This window comes from Salvia splendens, chromosome 8 (assembly GCF_004379255.2).
Source record: "Salvia splendens isolate huo1 chromosome 8, SspV2, whole genome shotgun sequence".
In the NCBI taxonomy this organism is placed as follows: domain Eukaryota; kingdom Viridiplantae; phylum Streptophyta; class Magnoliopsida; order Lamiales; family Lamiaceae; genus Salvia; species Salvia splendens.
In genome coordinates this window covers 26,141,783-26,163,523 of record NC_056039.1, presented here as the reverse complement: position 1 = coordinate 26,163,523, position 21,741 = coordinate 26,141,783, and the positions used below count along the sequence as shown (strand labels likewise).

The 21,741-nt window shown below is 35.5% G+C and overlaps 2 protein-coding genes and 1 long non-coding RNA gene across 3 annotated transcripts; 2 read left to right on the top strand and 1 right to left on the bottom strand.

Moving 5' to 3' along the window:
* Positions 1–10,716: 10,716 nt before the first annotated feature.
* LOC121744954 lies at positions 10,717–11,803 on the top strand. The gene is made up of 3 exons (XR_006038728.1): positions 10,717–11,020; positions 11,100–11,156; positions 11,511–11,803. It is a non-coding gene; the product is annotated as an uncharacterized LOC121744954 (long non-coding RNA).
* A 3,247-nt stretch (positions 11,804–15,050) lies between these two features.
* Positions 15,051–17,749, top strand: LOC121744898 (putative pentatricopeptide repeat-containing protein At5g43820). Its single transcript, XM_042138587.1, has 2 exons — positions 15,051–15,192; positions 15,905–17,749. The coding sequence occupies exon 2, from the start codon at positions 15,957–15,959 to the stop codon at positions 17,661–17,663; it is 1,707 nt and encodes a 568-aa protein (XP_041994521.1). The 5' UTR covers positions 15,051–15,192; positions 15,905–15,956; the 3' UTR covers positions 17,664–17,749.
* On the bottom strand, positions 17,712–20,247 carry LOC121744892 (probable leucine-rich repeat receptor-like protein kinase At5g63930). The gene is made up of 4 exons (XM_042138578.1): positions 19,719–20,247; positions 19,382–19,642; positions 18,505–19,287; positions 17,712–18,294 (listed from the first exon to the last, which is right to left on the bottom strand). The coding sequence occupies exons 1-4, from the start codon at positions 20,134–20,136 to the stop codon at positions 17,801–17,803; spliced, it is 1,956 nt and encodes a 651-aa protein (XP_041994512.1). The 5' UTR covers positions 20,137–20,247; the 3' UTR covers positions 17,712–17,800.
* Between the last annotated feature and the right edge of the window lie 1,494 nt (positions 20,248–21,741).

Genomic DNA, 21,741 nt, shown 5'->3' with positions numbered 1-21,741 from the left:
CTTATTCTGATTTTACTTCGCTCTTGTTCACAAAACACATCACTCTTACTGTGATTTTACTTCACTCTTGTTCACAAAACAGATCATTCTTATTCTGATTTTACTTAACTCGTGTTTACAAAACACATCACTGTTACTCTGATTTTACTTCACTCTTGTTCACAAAACACATCACTGTTACTCTGATTTTACTTCACTCTTGTTCACAATACACATCACTCTTAATCTGATTTTACTTTACTCTTGTTTACAAAACACATCACTCTTACTCTGATTTTACTTCACTCTTGTTCACAAAATACATCACTCTTACTCTGATTTTACTTCACTCTTGTTCACAAAACACATCACTCTTATTCTGATTTTACTTCGCTCTTGTTCACAAAACACATCACTCTTACTCTGATTTTACTTCACTCTTGTTCACAAAACACATCACTCTTACTCTGATTTTACTTCACACTTGTTCACAAAACACATCACTCTTAATCTGATTTTACTTCACTCTTGTTCACAAAACACATCACTCTTACTCTGATTTTACTTCACTCTTGTTCACAAAACACATCACTCTTATTCTGATTTTACTTCACTCTTGTTCACAAAACACATCACTCTTAATCTGATTTTACTTCACTCTTGTTCACAAAATACATCACTCTTACTCTGATTTTACTTCACTCTTGTTCACAAAACACATCACTCTTATTCTGATTTTACTTCGCTCTTGTTCACAAAACACATCACTCTTACTGTGATTTTACTTCACTCTTGTTCACAAAACAGATCATTCTTATTCTGATTTTACTTAACTCGTGTTTACAAAACACATCACTGTTACTCTGATTTTACTTCACTCTTGTTCACAAAACACATCACTGTTACTCTGATTTTACTTCACTCTTGTTCACAAAACACATCACTCTTAATCTGATTTTACTTTACTCTTGTTTACAAAACACATCACTCTTACTCTGATTTTACTTCACTCTTGTTCACAAAACACATCACTCTTACTCTGATTTTACTTTACTCTTGATCACAAAACACATCACTCTTACTCTGATTTTACTACACTCTTGTTCACAAAACACATCACTCTTACTCTGATTTTACTTCACTCTTGTTTACAAAACACATCACTCTTACTCTGATTTTACTTCACTCTTGTTCACAAAACACATCACTCTTACTCTGATTTTACTTCACTCTTGTTCACAAAACACATCACTCTTAATCTGATTTTACTTCACTCTTGTTCACAAAATACATCACTCTTACTCTGATTTTACTTCACTCTTGTTCACAAAACACATCACTCTTATTCTGATTTTACTTCGCTCTTGTTCACAAAACACATCACTCTTACTGTGATTTTACTTCACTCTTGTTCACAAAACAGATCATTCTTATTCTGATTTTACTTAACTCGTGTTTACAAAACACATCACTGTTACTCTGATTTTACTTCACTCTTGTTCACAAAACACATCACTGTTACTCTGATTTTACTTCACTCTTGTTCACAATACACATCACTCTTAATCTGATTTTACTTTACTCTTGTTTACAAAACACATCACTCTTACTCTGATTTTACTTCACTCTTGTTCACAAAACACATCACTCTTACTCTGATTTTACTTCACTCTTGATCACAAAACACATCACTCTTACTCTGATTTTACTACACTCTTGTTCACAAAACACATCACTCTTACTCTGATTTTACTTCACTCTTGTTTACAAAACACATCACTCTTACTCTGATTTTACTTCACTCTTGTTCACAAAACACATCACTTTTACTCTGATTTTACTTCACTCTTGTTCACAAAACACATCACTCTTAATCTGATTTTACTTCACTCTTGTTCACAAAATACATCACTCTTGCTCTGATTTTACTTCACTCTTGTTCACAAAACACATCACTCTTACTCTGATTTTACTTCACTCTTGTTAACAAAACACATCACTCTTACTCTGATTTTACTTCACTCTTGTTCACAAAACACATCACTCTTACTCTGATTTTACTTCACTCTTGTTCACAAAACACATCACTCTTACTCTGATTTTACTTCACTCTTGTTCACAAAACACATCACTCTTACTCTGATTTTACTTCACTCTTGTTCTCAAAACACATCACTCTTACTCTGATTTTACTTCACACTTTTTCACAAAACACATCACTCTTAATCTGATTTTACTTCACTCTTGTTCACAAAACACATCACTCTTACTCTGATTTTACTTCACTCTTGTTCACAAAACACATCACTCTTATTCTGATTTTACTTCACTCTTGTTCACAAAACACATCACTCTTAATCTGATTTTACTTCACTCTTGTTCACAAAACACATCACTCTTACTCTGATTTTACTTCACTCTTGTTCACAAAACACTTCACTCTTATTCTCATTTTACTTCGCTCTTGTTCACAAAACACATCACTCTTACTGTGATTTTACTTCACTCTTGTTCACAAAACAGATCATTCTTATTCTGATTTTACTTAACTCGTGTTTACAAAACACATCACTGTTACTTTGTTTTTACTTCACTCTTGTTCACAAAACACATCACTGTTACTCTGATTTTACTTCACTCTTGTTCACAAAACACATCACTCTTATTCTGATTTTACTTCGCTCTTGTTCACAAAACACATCACTCTTACTGTGATTTTACTTCACTCTTGTTCACAAAACAGATCATTCTTATTCTGATTTTACTTAACTCGTGTTTACAAAACACATCACTGTTACTTTGTTTTTACTTCACTCTTGTTCACAAAACACATCACTCTTACTCTGATTTTACTTCACTCTTGTTTACAAAACACATCACTCTTACTCTGATTTTACTTCACTCTTGTTCACAAAACACATCACTCTTACTCTGATTTTACTTCACTCTTGTTCACAAAACACATCACTCTTAATCTGATTTTACTTCACTCTTGTTCACAAAATACATCACTCTTACTCTGATTTTACTTCACTCTTGTTCACAAAACACATCACTCTTATTCTGATTTTACTTCGCTCTTGTTCACAAAACACATCACTCTTACTGTGATTTTACTTCACTCTTGTTCACAAAACAGATCATTCTTATTCTGATTTTACTTAACTCGTGTTTACAAAACACATCACTGTTACTCTGATTTTACTTCACTCTTGTTCACAAAACACATCACTGTTACTCTGATTTTACTTCACTCTTGTTCACAATACACATCACTCTTAATCTGATTTTACTTTACTCTTGTTTACAAAACACATCACTCTTACTCTGATTTTACTTCACTCTTGTTCACAAAACACATCACTCTTACTCTGATTTTACTTCACTCTTGATCACAAAACACATCACTCTTACTCTGATTTTACTACACTCTTGTTCACAAAACACATCACTCTTACTCTGATTTTACTTCACTCTTGTTTACAAAACACATCACTCTTACTCTGATTTTACTTCACTCTTGTTCACAAAACACATCACTTTTACTCTGATTTTACTTCACTCTTGTTCACAAAACACATCACTCTTAATCTGATTTTACTTCACTCTTGTTCACAAAATACATCACTCTTGCTCTGATTTTACTTCACTCTTGTTCACAAAACACATCACTCTTACTTTGATTTTACTTCACTCTTGTTAACAAAACACATCACTCTTACTCTGATTTTACTTCACTCTTGTTCACAAAACACATCACTCTTACTCTGATTTTACTTCACTCTTGTTCACAAAACACATCACTCTTACTCTGATTTTACTTCACTCTTGTTCACAAAACACATCACTCTTACTCTGATTTTACTTCACTCTTGTTCTCAAAACACATCACTCTTACTCTGATTTTACTTCACACTTTTTCACAAAACACATCACTCTTAATCTGATTTTACTTCACTCTTGTTCACAAAACACATCACTCTTACTCTGATTTTACTTCACTCTTGTTCACAAAACACATCACTCTTATTCTGATTTTACTTCACTCTTGTTCACAAAACACATCACTCTTAATCTGATTTTACTTCACTCTTGTTCACAAAACACATCACTCTTACTCTGATTTTACTTCACTCTTGTTCACAAAACACTTCACTCTTATTCTCATTTTACTTCGCTCTTGTTCACAAAACACATCACTCTTACTGTGATTTTACTTCACTCTTGTTCACAAAACAGATCATTCTTATTCTGATTTTACTTAACTCGTGTTTACAAAACACATCACTGTTACTTTGTTTTTACTTCACTCTTGTTCACAAAACACATCGCTGTTACTCTGATTTTACTTCACTCTTGTTCACAAAACACATCACTCTTATTCTGATTTTACTTCGCTCTTGTTCACAAAACACATCACTCTTACTGTGATTTTACTTCACTCTTGTTCACAAAACAGATCATTCTTATTCTGATTTTACTTAACTCGTGTTTACAAAACACATCACTGTTACTTTGTTTTTACTTCACTCTTGTTCACAAAACACATCACTCTTACTCTGATTTTACTTCACTCTTGTTTACAAAACACATCACTCTTACTCTGATTTTACTTCACTCTTGTTCACAAAACACATCACTCTTACTCTGATTTTACTTCACTCTTGTTCACAAAACACATCACTCTTAATCTGATTTTACTTCACTCTTGTTCACAAAATACATCACTCTTACTCTGATTTTACTTCACTCTTGTTCACAAAACACATCACTCTTATTCTGATTTTACTTCGCTCTTGTTCACAAAACACATCACTCTTACTGTGATTTTACTTCACTCTTGTTCACAAAACAGATCATTCTTATTCTGATTTTACTTAACTCGTGTTTACAAAACACATCACTGTTACTCTGATTTTACTTCACTCTTGTTCACAAAACACATCACTGTTACTCTGATTTTACTTTACTCTTGTTTACAAAACACATCACTCTTACTCTGATTTTACTTCACTCTTGTTCACAAAACACATCACTCTTACTCTGATTTTACTTCACTCTTGATCACAAAACACATCACTCTTACTCTGATTTTACTACACTCTTGTTCACAAAACACATCACTCTTACTCTGATTTTACTTCACTCTTGTTTACAAAACACATCACTCTTACTCTGATTTTACTTCACTCTTGTTCACAAAACACATCACTTTTACTCTGATTTTACTTCACTCTTGTTCACAAAACACATCACTCTTAATCTGATTTTACTTCACTCTTGTTCACAAAATACATCACTCTTGCTCTGATTTTACTTCACTCTTGTTCACAAAACACATCACTCTTACTCTGATTTTACTTCACTCTTGTTAACAAAACACATCACTCTTACTCTGATTTTACTTCACTCTTGTTCACAAAAACACATCACTCTTACTCTGATTTTACTTCACTCTTGTTCACAAAACACATCACTCTTACTCTGATTTTACTTCACTCTTGTTCACAAAACACATCACTCTTACTCTGATTTTACTTCACTCTTGTTCTCAAAACACATCACTCTTACTCTGATTTTACTTCACACTTGTTCACAAAACACATCACTCTTAATCTGATTTTACTTCACTCTTGTTCACAAAACACATCACTCTTACTCTGATTTTACTTCACTCTTGTTCACAAAACACATCACTCTTATTCTGATTTTACTTCACTCTTGTTCACAAAACACATCACTCTTAATCTGATTTTACTTCACTCTTGTTCACAAAACACATCACTCTTACTCTGATTTTACTTCACTCTTGTTCACAAAACACTTCACTCTTATTCTCATTTTACTTCGCTCTTGTTCACAAAACACATCACTCTTACTGTGATTTTACTTCACTCTTGTTCACAAAACAGATCATTCTTATTCTGATTTTACTTAACTCGTGTTTACAAAACACATCACTGTTACTTTGTTTTTACTTCACTCTTGTTCACAAAACACATCACTGTTACTCTGATTTTACTTCACTCTTGTTCACAAAACACATCACTCTTAATCTGATTTTACTTTACTCTTGTTTACAAAACACATCACTCTTACTCTGATTTTACTTCACTCTTGTTCACAAAACACATCACTCTTACTCTGATTTTACTTCACTCTTGTTCACAAAACACATCACTCTTACTCTGATTTTACTTCACTCTTGTTCACAAAACACATCACTCTTACTCTGATTTACTTCACTCTTGTTCACAAAACACATCACTCTTACTCTGATTTTACTTCACTCTTGTTCACAAAACACATCACTCTTAATCTGATTTTACTTCACTCTTGTTCACAAAACACATCACTCTTACTCTGATTTTACTTCACTCTTGTTCACAAAACACATCACTCTTATTCTGATTTTACTTCACTCTTGTTCACAAAACACATCACTCTTACTCTGATTTTACTTCACTCTTGTTCACAAAACACATCACTCTTACTCTGATTTTACTTCACTCTTGTTCACAAAACACATCACTCTTACTCTGATTTTACTTCACTCTTGTTCACAAAACACATCACTCTTACTCTGATTTTACTTCACTCTTGTTCACAAAACACATCACTCTTACTCTGATTTTACTTCACTCTTGTTCACAAAACACATCACTCTTACTCTGATTTTACTTCACTCTTGTTCACAAAACACATCACTCTTAATCTGATTTTACTTCACTCTTGTTCACAAAACACATCACTCTTACTCTGATTTTACTTCACTCTTGTTCACAAAACACATCACTCTTATTCTGATTTTACTTCACTCTTGTTCACAAAACACATCACTCTTACTCTGATTTTACTTCACTCTTGTTCACAAAACACATCACTCTTACTCTGATTTTACTTCGCTCTTGTTCACAAAACACATCACTCTTACTGTGATTTTACTTCACTCTTGTTCACAAAACAGATCATTCTTATTCTGATTTTACTTAACTCGTGTTTACAAAACACATCACTGTTACTCTGTTTTTATTTCACTCTTGTTCACAAAACACATCACTGTTACTCTGATTTACTTCACTCTTGTTCACAAAACACATCACTCTTAATCTGATTTTACTTTACTCTTGTTTACAAAACACATCACTCTTACTCTGATTTTACTTCACTCTTGTTCACAAAACACATCACTCTTACTCTGATTTTACTTCACTCTTGTTCACAAAACACATCACTCTTACTCTGATTTTACTTCACTCTTGTTCACAAAACACATCACTCTTACTCTGATTTTACTTCACTCTTGTTCACAAAACACATCACTCTTACTCTGATTTTACTTCACTCTTGTTCACAAAATACATCACTCTTAATCTGATTTTACTTCACTCCTGTTCACAAAACACACTCTTACTCTGATTTTACTTCACTCTTGTTCACAAAACACATCACTCTTATTCTGATTTTACTTCACACTTGTTCACAAAACACATCACTCTTAATCTGATTTTACTTCACTCTTGTTCATAAAACACATCACTCTTACTCTGATTTTACTTCACTCTTGTTCACAAAACACATCACTCTTATTCTGATTTTACTTCACTCTTGTTCACAAAACACATCACTCTTATTCATATTTTACTTCACTCTTGTTCACAAAACACTTCACTCTTATTCTCATTTTACTTCGCTCTTGTTCACAAAACACATCACTCTTACTGTGATTTTACTTCACTCTTGTTCACAAAACAGATCATTCTTATTCTGATTTTACTTAACTCGTGTTTACAAAACACATCACTGTTACTTTGTTTTTACTTCACTCTTGTTCACAAAACACATCACTGTTACTCTGATTTTACTTCACTCTTGTTCACAAAACACATCACTCTTAATCTGATTTTACTTTACTCTTGTTTACAAAACACATCACTCTTACTCTGATTTTACTTCACTCTTGTTCACAAAACACATCACTCTTACTCTGATTTTACTTCACTCTTGTTCACAAAACACATCACTCTTACTCTGATTTTACTTCACTCTTGTTCACAAAACACATCACTCTTACTCTGATTTACTTCACTCTTGTTCACAAAACACATCACTCTTACTCTGATTTTACTTCACTCTTGTTCACAAAACACATCACTCTTAATCTGATTTTACTTCACTCTTGTTCACAAAACACATCACTCTTACTCTGATTTTACTTCACTCTTGTTCACAAAACACATCACTCTTATTCTGATTTTACTTCACTCTTGTTCACAAAACACATCACTCTTACTCTGATTTTACTTCACTCTTGTTCACAAAACACATCACTCTTACTCTGATTTTACTTCACTCTTGTTCACAAAACACATCACTCTTACTCTGATTTTACTTCACTCTTGTTCACAAAACACATCACTCTTACTCTGATTTTACTTCACTCTTGTTCACAAAACACATCACTCTTACTCTGATTTTACTTCACTCTTGTTCACAAAACACATCACTCTTACTCTGATTTTACTTCACTCTTGTTCACAAAACACATCACTCTTAATCTGATTTTACTTCACTCTTGTTCACAAAACACATCACTCTTACTCTGATTTTACTTCACTCTTGTTCACAAAACACATCACTCTTATTCTGATTTTACTTCACTCTTGTTCACAAAACACATCACTCTTACTCTGATTTTACTTCACTCTTGTTCACAAAACACATCACTCTTACTCTGATTTTACTTCGCTCTTGTTCACAAAACACATCACTCTTACTGTGATTTTACTTCACTCTTGTTCACAAAACAGATCATTCTTATTCTGATTTTACTTAACTCGTGTTTACAAAACACATCACTGTTACTCTGTTTTTATTTCACTCTTGTTCACAAAACACATCACTGTTACTCTGATTTTACTTCACTCTTGTTCACAAAACACATCACTCTTAATCTGATTTTACTTTACTCTTGTTTACAAAACACATCACTCTTACTCTGATTTTACTTCACTCTTGTTCACAAAACACATCACTCTTACTCTGATTTTACTTCACTCTTGTTCACAAAACACATCACTCTTACTCTGATTTTACTTCACTCTTGTTCACAAAACACATCACTCTTACTCTGATTTTACTTCACTCTTGTTCACAAAACACATCACTCTTACTCTGATTTTACTTCACTCTTGTTCACAAAATACATCACTCTTAATCTGATTTTACTTCACTCCTGTTCACAAAACACACTCTTACTCTGATTTTACTTCACTCTTGTTCACAAAACACATCACTCTTATTCTGATTTTACTTCACACTTGTTCACAAAACACATCACTCTTAATCTGATTTTACTTCACTCTTGTTCATAAAACACATCACTCTTACTCTGATTTTACTTCACTCTTGTTCACAAAACACATCACTCTTATTCTGATTTTACTTCACTCTTGTTCACAAAACACATCACTCTTATTCATATTTTACTTCACTCTTGTTCACAAAACACATCACTCTTATTCTGATTTTACTTCACTTTTGTTCACAAAACACGTCACTCTTATTATGATTTTACTTCACTCTAGTTTACAAAACACTAGTTCCTTATTCAGTGAAGTAAATAGATACAACACAACAGTGATTTAAATAGTAAACAAGATATTAATGTAAAATAAATACTTGCTATTGAATTTAAATGAAGTTTTCTACAATAGTTCTTGAACGCTTGAAGTTTACAACATCAAATTTGTTCTTCTTAGCCTTTACAATTATTACGACGGGCATGATTAAACACGTAATCGGCGACGGCTTGTAGCACGACGTGCTATCGGAGTCTCCCAGCCAGGAACAGGCATTCCTCTGCTATGTCATGGCTGATGTGGACGATCCTGCAATGGGAATCTCAGTAAGTTCATCAAATTTGGCGGAGGAACCTCCGCGGATTTCGATTTTAGCGGCGGCTTTGGTGTGATGGATCAAGGGTTCGACGGGGAGCAATTTGGGGGAAGCATCTTCATGCCATCGCTCCCAATTTTCCCAAACACCAACAGATCCAGCGTTGAGAAGATTGGTTTGGTTCCCAATCCCATTTCTTCAAACACTAATTTTAAATTTCTCCCAAATTTGATGAATTCATCTTCGGTTTCAAACAATTTGGGTGCAACATGTAATATAGGCGACGACTTGAATGCGGTTTAATCGGCGATTTTACGATGGTGAACAGAGAAGAGGAGAAGAGAGAAGAAGACGCATTTTCAAATGAATTCAATTTTCGAATCTAACCTGATTTTGGAGTTAATTCGTTGTGCAATGACCATAATACCCCTAACTTGTTATTATGGAGTAAATTTGTGATTGAGGGAACTAATATCTCATTAAATTCAAAAATTAATACTAGCCCTTGATTTTTTTGATCTTGTGGCTATTATTTGTTCTCTAGTTATATAGTTAAAGGGTATTTGTCATAGATCACAATTAATCTATCAAAAGAAGCCCTTAAGTATAGAAATACAGACCAATTATGGACCGTAAGATATGGAAATGAATGGCCACGATGTGGATTTGTCAACAATTTTTGTGGGTCATAATAGGATTGATCTATGTCAAGAAAGGGCAATTTAGGTATAGAAAATATAAACAACCGCCCTTCCGTTAATTAAGACCAGATTAATTGGGATCATTACTCCACACGTTTTCTAAGTTGATTATTCGGTTCCCTCGCCATTCAATGCATCTCTCTCACCAAAATCTCAACCCCATCCCAACAAACCCTAGAATCTACACGACAAAACACCCAAATCTCAACCCCATCACCAAAATCTCTACCCAATCGCCCAAACCATACAAATCTGTAAACATTAGTCGTCTCCTCCACTATCTCAACCTCGTCTGCACCAAAAATCAAGTTTTCCAAAAAAACTGATTCCTCTACCACAAAACCTTGGCAGAATTCAAAACTTGACGAAGAAGGATAACAAAAAAGCTACTACAACCATGGTCAACACTAGAGCCTCTGGATCCGCACCTCGTGACGGAAAAGGTTAGTACGATGTTGTAACCCATGACTTAAAGTTGACAAAATCAGGTCGATTTGTAATTTAAATCTGTTGTTCACGTAGTGTATGAGAGAACATCCGCGAAGACAAAGCTACAAAAGATCCCAAAGGCTCCGAGAGGTAATACAATTGAATCATGCAAAAACAATTATTAAAAAAATAGATATGCTTTTGGGTCATACTAAACAATTATATATGTCATATCAGAATATGAGTGTATTAGGTCATATATGTAACAGTTTTGTGTCATGTTTACAAACTGTTATTGTTTCTATAGGTTGCATTCAATTTGGAATCACCTAAAATAAATGTATGGTCATTGATTAGCATTGGAATAGTTTTATGGGTTATGTAGTAGCAATATATGAATTAGGCCATGTTTGTATCACTTCTATGTCATAAGTGAAATATATGAATTAGGTCATGTTTGTATCACTTTTATGTCATAAGTGACTGCAATGTTTATTTTCTCAGATGGAAGTCAACATGGGTGAGAGAAGGCCATTGGAATTGTGGACTATCGACTAGATATAAGGGTGCGCTTAAGTATTTAAGAGCTAAAAAGTATTGTGTTGAAGTTGGCCGAAAATAATCACAGCTCCCTTTCCAATAAAACATCGACATCCAAACATTATGCAACGGACAACAAGAAAATGATGATCGACGTTGAAAAGATGATAGCAAGCTACAGAGCTTCTGTAGTGGCCATGTCATAAATTTTGGATTTAAAGTATGTTTTATTGATATAATTATGTGTGTATTTAACATATGGGTTTTCAAATATTTTATTTCATCAATGGGTGATACTTTAAAATGGCTTTGGATTTTATTGTTTCTGCAAATTAGACTTTAATATGAATTATTTTTCTGACTCTATGACCAAGGTAAAAATATAATGGTTGTTTGATCTCTTCTGAAAAGTAAAAACAAAGTATAAGATGACTCTATGTCATACTTCGTACATGTTAGAGTCATTTTGAGCAAAAAAGATAAAAATAAAATCATTAATTTGTTGTGGGAATTTTGTACAATAACCAAGCTAACTTGTGAGAAAAAATTGATTATGTAAATTAGCAGTTCATGTCATAATATATGCATGTACGAGTCATAATAAGCATAATTAGGCAAAAAAACTAATAGTATATGAGAATTCATACATTGGGTCATAATAAATGAATATTTGGGTCATAGCATCATATGCTTAATTTGTGTCATAATAAATGAATATTAGGGTCATAGCATCGTATACTACACCACAATAACTACATCGACAGAGAATTTTTGCATATCTTCAAATGATAAGACTTAGCAGAACTACAGTAAATGGAATAGGGTATGAAAATTCGACGAAAGATTAAAGGAGAAGAAATTATGGGCTGATAACCTACGCTAAAGAGCAGTTAGTGGAGAGATGAAGGAGCACAATCATAGGAAATACTATAACTAACGACAATATGCAATTTACTTAATTAACCTTTTTAGATTATAAGTAATTAAAATAATAATATCTTCCTAATAAATCTAGCCGTTAATTAATGTAATCTAAAGATTAGATTGTCTAATCCAATAGACAAAAACCCGTCGGCAATTCTTGGTTTAAGACCATTTTTGTTTTGATCAAATACCTATATATATATATATATATATATATATATATATAATATTCATTCTTTAGAGCATCCGCAATGGCGGACGTCAACGCGGAATTCTCACGGACGTGCCGGAATTCCGTAGCGGACGTCCGTCATTGTGCATACTGGGCGCGGATACGGAATTCTGAGGAGGACGTCGCAGGTCCGCGGAGTTTAGCGGAATTCCGTCCTGGCGTCCGCCATTGCGTGGACTGACATGGAATTCCCGTGTGTTGCATTAAATGTTTTTTTTATTTTCTATAAATACATCCCGTTGAACTTCATTTCATTCACACCACTTGTGACGGCGGGGACGGCGAGGGAACCGACGGCGGGGAATCCGAGGAGTGAGGAGCCGATTTTTATTTCAAAAATAATGTATTTTTTTTAATCAAGTATGTTTTTTTAAAATAAAGTGGTTGGATTTTCTCCGTATTCGTGTCGAAATTTTTAAATCCGTACATTGTTTAATTCCGGAAAGTGTTTAATTTGTTAATTTGTGAATTTTGTTTGTTGTGGGAATTCCGTCTGGAATTCCACAGGGAATTCCACCACTGTGCAGTGGGAATTCCGTATGACGTGGCAGAGCAGTGGGAAGTCCTTTTGACGTGGCAGGAGGTGTTTTTGGGAATTCCGCGGGGAATTCCGCCGGGACATCTGCACCACTGCGGATGCCCTTAGCTAACACACTCAACAACATCAACGCTTCTTAAAATCTTATAGGAGTATCAAAAAGAAATGTTTCGGATTGAATGATACAATAGAGTAATCACTCCTCGATCCTCGATGAAATGAAAGTTCAGCAACAAGAGGAAAATAATACTCTCTCCGTCTGCCACTAGGAGTCCCGGTTCACTTTACTAAAAATGATAGGTATACCGTATACCCCACTTTCCACCAACTAATTCCACTCACATTCTATTATAAAACTTATATATAAACACGGGCCCCACATTTTTTCTTTCCACTTTCCTTTATACTCACTCCATTCTAGGAAGATGACCCATTCCTTGGACGAACGAGATTTTATATAACTTTATTTTGTGTGTGAAGCGGAAAGAGTATACAAGAGAGAGAATAAAGTAGAGAGAAATGTGTTTCTATTTTTAGTAATGGGCCATCTGAGTTGGGACAAACTAAAAAGTAAAGTGTGTCATCTTCAATGGGACGGATGGAGGATTTCTTAAAGCCTGTGTGCAGTGGCGGATGCACACTGGGACAAGGGGGTACGACTGTACCCCCAAAATATTTAGGTTTAATATAGTATTAGTGGACAAAATTAGATTTGGCATCAGTAGCCTAGCGGTTGAAAGCTTCTTTGCCTCAGCCACAGACCAGGTTCGATCCCTTGTCATAACAATTTTAATATTATGTGTTTTAACTTTTGTGAAAATTCTTTGGCCTATCACGATATTTCATTGATACCCACTTATCTTATTTTTATTATGTAATTTTTATTTTTATAAATTTATTTTCGTTGCTACATAAACTTGACTTCTCCTTTTCGATTTATTTTTGTTTTCAATCATGCACTAATTTCATTTGCCTTTTCAGTTTGAATTTGTTTTCATTGATAAATACTCATATAGCTAAATGAATAATAAATGTAATTTCTTTAATTTTGTTTTCATTTGTATTTTGTTTCATTACTTTGTTTTTAACAGATATTTATGTAGCTATTATTTAATAAATAGTAATAAAGTTTATACTCCCTCCGTCCATGAAAAATAGAGCGCATTTGCCATTTTTAATTGTCCACTAAAAATAAAACATATTAAAAAAGAAAGTTTTTCAACAACTTTCCTATTTTACAATACATGTCATTTAGCATAAGAACATTTCAAAAAAACAAAATTTAATGGAGGAGTATTTATGTGCGATATTCAGATAATTTATTTTATAAAGAGTAAATGCCAAAACTGGTCCTGAATATATGTTCATTTTATGATTTTAGTTATATACTTTATCTTTTGAATTTTTGTATCCTGAACATTTCAACTCGGATCACAATTGGTCATACACTAACAATTCCGTTAATTTTTAAAAGATTTTAACCCAATTTTGAGCAATTTTTAAATGGTTTTAACTCGAATAGGACTGTTAAAACCATCAAAATCGGTCAAAATCGGGTTAAAACCGTTTAAAAATTGACGGAATTGTTAGTGTAGGACCAATTGTGATCCGAGTTGAAATGTTCAGGATGCAAAAATTCAAAAAATAAAATATATGACAAAAATCATAAAATGAGCATATGTGTCCGGCATAAATTGAGCATATGTGTCCGGCACCAGTTTTGGCCTTTCCTTTTTTATAAATTGTGTTGTGATCCGACTTGTAGTTATTCGGCCCATTTTATAAATTGTGTTGTGATCCGACTTGTAGTTATTCGGCCCATTAATAATGGATCTAGTTCCTACAGCCCCCGACTCCATTTAGATGGATTTCTTCCAATTCTCTCCGACCGACCGGCAAGTCAGCTCCCCGCCGCTGCCGCCGTCGACTGTGCTCGCCGCCCTCTTTATCAAGTTAACTTCTCGTTCTTCTTTTACTTAGTTCCATCTTATTTGTTCGAATTTATTTTGACATCTGCAAATTCGTTAACTTTTCTCAAATTGGAACTCAATTTAAAAATTGGGAGAGTAAGATTTGTGAGATGTTGATTTTCAATGTCAAACTGTTTGAGTTTTATTTACTAATAACTGGATGTTGCGTGATGTACAGAATTTGACTAGAACGAACCTATGCTTGTATATATCGAAAAAGGGTAATGCGCATAAATTAGTGAGAGACTTCCGATTTTATACTTGATTAGTTGTTTTTTACATGAGATGAGTAGTTCCAGTTAGTGCTAACTTTCAGCTCAACTGTTTGACAAAATTTGGGATTCCTTCAAAATGAATACGTGCTTGTTGATTTCAATTCATTTTTGTATAATATTCTCCAGCTGTTTGGTGAAATGTCTCAACCAAAACTGACTTCATACTTGATATGTCTCAATCAAAGCTGTAGAGTATTCATTTCTGTTCTTTGCAGTTTTTTATATTTCGTTTTAATGCCCAGATGAAAGAGACATAGTATTATCACAAATGAATTTGTTTCTATGGACAAGTTATTGTCTTCCCTTAGCAATGAATAATTTTTTATAAAGGCTGAGCTGAGCTAAGCTAAGTATTCTTTCACATTATTGCTTGAATTACAATTTATTTACATTTCACTTATTTACTTATTTTTGTTTAGGGATTAGGGTTGCAGGAATCAGATCGAAACATCCGTGCTGCCAATCGAGATAATGTTTATTAGAGGGGTTTCATGGAATAAATTCAGGTGCAGCTCTCTGCTGCTCCACCGTTCCTATCTGGTTTTTGCATCTCATTATTCGACAGATCAACTTGTTGTAAATACCACAAAAAATAATAGTTCTACCAGCAGTGAATGTCATATACTGAACCAGCTCTGTGATATTTTCCCCATATCAATTCGCAGTCCTAGTGATGTAGATTCATCTTGCAATCTATTGGATGTTAGGGCTGCCGATGATATTTCAGTCCGCAGCCCTAGTGATGTGGATTCTTCTTGCAGTGATATTAGGGCTGCCGATGATTTTCTGCCGCCTGAAGATAAGCTGCGGGGAGTTTTTCTGCAGAAGCTCCCCGGCAAAGTTGCGATTCATACCGCCTTGAGCGGGGTTGGTGTAGAATTAAATGATGAAGTATTTTCTAATGTAGTGAACATGGGAGACTTAAGTGGTGAGGCGATGTTAGTGTTCTTCAATTGGGCAATTGAGCAGCCAAATTTGTCTAAAGGTGTTGGTGCCTTCCATATAGTGCTTAAAGCATTGGGTAGGAGGAAATCATTTGTGCATATGATGGAATTAGTGAAAGATATGGGGAAGAGAGGGGTAAGCTTGAATTCTGAGACCCTTTTCATTGTTATGGATAGTTATCTTCGCGCTCACCGTGTTTCTAAAGCTACAACAATTTTTGGGGAGTTGGAGAAGTATGGGTTAGAATGCAATAAGGAAACTCTGAGTGTTGCATTGAATTGCTTGTCGCAGCGATCACATGTAGGAACAGCATGCTTGTTGTTTAATAGAATGAGAGAGAAGGTGCAGTGTGATAGTTCGATGTATAATATTATCATAGGAGGATGGTCAAAGCTTGGTAAAGTTACTGAAATTGAGAAATTTTTGAAGTTGATGGTGGATGATGGAGTTGTGCCTAACTGTGTTACTCATAGCTATGTCATTGAGGGGTTCGGCAGAGCTTGTAGATTCGATGATGCGATCAGAATTTTCAACTACTTGGAGGAGAAAGGGAGTGCACTGAGTAGTGAGGTTTACAATGCTATGATTTTCAACTGTATTGCTAATCACGACATCAGTGGGGCGTTGAAATACCACGAGGGGATGGTGCATGATGGTTTTGAGCCAAGCGTGGATACTTATGTCAGGATAATACTGTATTTCCTCAAAAGAAGAAGAGTTTCAGATGCCATCGAATTGCTCGATGTGATGCTTGGCCGAGGCGTGATTCCTTCAACGGGGGCTTTGACTGAGATCTTGAAACCTTTGTGTAGCTACGGTCCGCCATATGCTGCATTGATGGTGTACAACAAGGCAAGGAAAGCAGGGTGTAGAGTGTCGATGACGGGCTATAAGCTGCTACTGATGAGGCTATCTAGGTTTGGAAAGTGTGGAATGCTGCTGAAAATGTGGGAGGAAATGCAAGAAAGTGGGTATGGTTGTGATATGCAGGCTTATGAGTATCTCGTAAATGGTCTGTGCAACACAGGGAGGCTTGAATCTGCAGTGCTGGTAATGGAGGAATGTATTAGCAAGGGATTATTCCCTAGCAAAATCATTTCTAGCAAATTATATAATAGGTTAATGGATTCAAATAAAGTGGATGTGGCTTACAAGCTATTTCTCAAGTTGAGAAATGCTCGGCTAAATGAAAATGCCCAAAGGTATTGGAGAGCTAAAGGTTGGCATTTTTAATTTATTGTTGTGTAATCTTCTGGATTTGATTGTTCAAGGTAAATAGGATGAAGTAAAAGCTTTGGTGATGCCATATTTAGGAATTATTCTCAATCACATTAGTTCTATATTTCATACTAGCTCCTCTGAAGCATTATTTACACATTAGAGATGCTCTCAACTAACAATGAAGACAGCTCTCTAACAACCCATTCCATTGTTGGTCTACTTTGTGGATCATCATTGGTGCAATCCAAAGCCATTTTTGTGAGCCCAGCGCCCTCAGTCTCACTATACTTCCCCTCAAGTTTCGCGTCCATCAGCTCTCCCACGTTCCCGGATTCCGCTGCCGCTCTTACGGCCGTGGAGAGCACTGTCTTGCCGGAGAGCACCTGGAGGATGATGACACCATAGGCATAGACGTCGCTCTTCTCCGTGAACCGCCCCGTGCTTATGTACTCCGGCGCCATGTACCCGAGCGCCGCGCTCACTTTCAGTGCCGAGTAGACCACGTCGTCGGCCAGCAGCTTCAAGAGGCCGCAGTCCACAATCAAAGGCCTCATCTGCTCGTCCAACACAACTTTCTCCACTGATATGTTCTGATGGATGATGCCACCCTTGTTCCATTCATTTCTATGCAAATACTCCATGCCTGAAATACAAATTTTAAGGTAAAAACAATGAGTAAAATTAACATTATATTTTAGATCAAATCTTGAATATCTTTTCCCTCTAGTATGTGGACCATTATATCTCATCAATGCTACATTTATAGCAACCATTATGATGGTGTGGTGCCCCTCCTCCCAAGCAAGATATGTAATAATATAAGATATACAGTAACAGTATACCAATTAGTTACCTTTTGCAATGCCATGGATGATTGAGACTCTTGTTGGCCAATCAAGGATGGTGTGATCATCTTCCCCATCAAGATAGCGAGACAGGTTCCCTCCCGGCATGAATTCGTATATCAAGAAGCATTCCCCTCTAGCCTTGGAAGAGCAATAGCCCTTCAACTTGACAACATTCTCATGGCTAAGAGAGCTGAGCAAGCTCATCCCCTTGAAGAACTCGTCCTCATCCGTCTTGCAGCTTGTCTTGCTGATGCTCTTGATCGCCACAACCGCTCCATCCTTGAGCGTTCCCCTGTAGACCGCGGAGAACTTGCTCCTCCCCAGCAGATTCGCCTCCGAGAAATGGTGCGTAGCTGATTCCACCTCTTCAAGATTGAACTTGCTACAAGGAGATGATATCTCATCATGGTAATATTCTTGAGGAGAAGGATGGCTCATAGCCTTGTGCAAATGATCTTTAGACTTAACTTCGGAGGTGTCGGATTTATGGCTGACTTTCTGCTTTGCACGACGATACTTGACAGCACAGAGCAATGCCACCACGGTTAACGCCAGGGTCACTGCAATGGCTCCTCCAACAATACCCATCTGTGGGAGACGCGACGAGGAGCCAGAGCAGCGCGAGCAGTTCAACGGGAGAGGCGCTGACCGCGGTATGCTCGCTGTAGGTACCGTGCTCGCCTGGTTCGCGTTGTCCCAAGCAGTGCAAGCTCGAAGAGAAGGGAATCCCGAGCCGCACAAGCCAGGATTGTTTTCGAAACGAAATTCTTCATTCAAATGCCTCAGAGCTTCAGAAATTGTGAAAGAAATTAACAAACACATGATTTTGATACAACAACAACAACAAAAAAAAGGATTTGAAACAGAGCAGCTCATTCTCACCAAGAGGGACAACTCCAGAGAGAGTGTTGTTACGAACATCAAGCACTTGTAACGAGACGAGATTGGCTAATGAGATCGGAACTGAGCCAGAGAGACGATTAGAGTTCAAATACAATCTCTTCAACATCCCTAAATTTCCCAAGCTGGAAGGTATCTGCCCTGTTATCCCGTTATTCTCTAGCGCAAGCACGCTTAACTTTTTCAACAACCCCATCTCCGCGGGTATCCTTCCATTCAGATTGTTGCAGCACAGCTGCACCACTGCAAAATCATCAAAACCTCGTGGCGAAATTAATTCCAAAAAAAATACAAAATTCAAAACTAAAATTTGCCAAACCTTGAAGAGAAGCCATGCTTCCGATCTGAGGCGGAATTTCGCCGGTTAAACGATTGACGTTGAGATAGAGATCGGAGAGCTCGGTGAGATTAGCAATCTCCGGCGGAATTTCGCCGGTCAGGGAATTGTAATGGAGGTAGAGACCGGACAAGCACTTGAGCTCCGACAGAGCCGCCGGCACCTTTCCGGCGAGCTCCTTCCCCTGAAGCGAGATGTTGGCGACCTTGCGGTGCTCGTTGCAGGCGACGCCTTCAAACGCGCCTCCGCAGGGGTCGCCGTCGGCCGTCCACGACGATAGCCGCTTGTTTCCGGGATCCAAGGAGGCCTTTATCTGCATCAGCGCTCTCAGCTCGGCATTTCCGGTAACGGAAACAGAGGTGCTGAGGACAAGGAGAAGGAGAGTGAAGAGCATGTGCATTTTTTTTTGGGGGTTTGATTTTTTTGGTTTGATGAAGAAAATGTGAGGCTAATTTGAGAGAGTGGGGAAAGGGAGAGAGAGATTTGGACTTTTGGAGTATATTCACACATGCATGCACATTCTACACTACAGTTGTATTTTTGAAATATTTGTCTTGATTTCTTATATTTTTGTATTTACCTTTTTTTAGATATGCTAACTATATAGTAAGACAAATATTGATTTTGAAGGAAGACAACAAACAAATCTACTACCCAAGAAAAAGTGTTGAGATTAGGAAATAAAATATGATCTGAGACTGAATTCTTAGACTAATTTAGACCTAACTTCAACAACTCAATAGGATGTAGTTAAAAGTGAAGAGAGGGCAAAGACTCCATTAACATGTACAAAAGTAAAATTTATATTTTTCCATCTAAGATATAGTTAGTAGTAGTATAAGTGTTGATATAAAATTTATATTTTATTTCTATAGACATTCCTTTATAAATGTAATCAAATGCAAAATCTAAATATTGTACAAACTCCAAACTACGATCTGGACCATAGAAAAATGTCAATAGATGATAAAATAATAGCAACAAAATGTCAACACAGTGTCAACGGTTGATGCATGCTGTGTTGACATTTTGTTGTTGCTGTTATTTTGTCATCTGTTGATATTTACTAACGGTCCAGATCATAGTTTGGAGTCCGTAAACTATTTAGAATTTGCATTTTATCACTATCCCTATTTCTATATTAAGGGAGTATCAATTAACCCAATTTAGTAAAATTATACGCTAGTAATCATATATTGATAAAGTTCAGAAGAGAAACTTAATTAAGAGTGCTAGAGCTACAATTTGGCGATTTAGGTCTAATTACTTCGAATTGAACATTTTTAAAAATAGCACATATGATTTCTAAATATTTTTTAATTGCTAAAAATGAAATATTACCAAATTTGGAGAGATATGGGCATCAAATTTTACGACTCCCATTTTTCCAAGTAAAAAAGTAGTAGTAGTACATTGAAGTATGATTTGCTTATGTAATTACGTGGTGTGGGGATGTAAGCAGCTAAAAAGTTCACTTTCATTCTTCAGCTTTAAATTGAACTCTCAAAAATCAAAATGCAAAAGTGCACTTTCATTCTTCAGCTTTAACTCCCAAAATGCAAAAAGTGGAGACCAAGAAGGGGACCTTTTGTATAAAGTCAAATATAATATCAATTCTTCTTCACATAGGTTTGATCATTTCAAGGGGCCATGCCTTTATGAGACATCTATTTTATTCCATTATCAATAAATTTTTGTATATGCGCTTCGAGAAAATGATCGTATTCAATTTCCTTTACCGACAAAAATAGAGATATATATAGGATTGTAATTAAGTGATAACCAATTTTTATTGAAGAACTACTAATCATAAATATTTTATGTATTTGTAATAAACATATAAAGATAATTCTTATAATAAATATTTATATATATAATTTTCAGTGCAAGAGTGTAGTTTATTATATATATATATATATATATATATATATACCTACCGGGTTGCGTTAAACTCCTTTTCTCCCCTTAGATTTAAGTTCCTTCTTAATCTGGACCGTTAGATCTC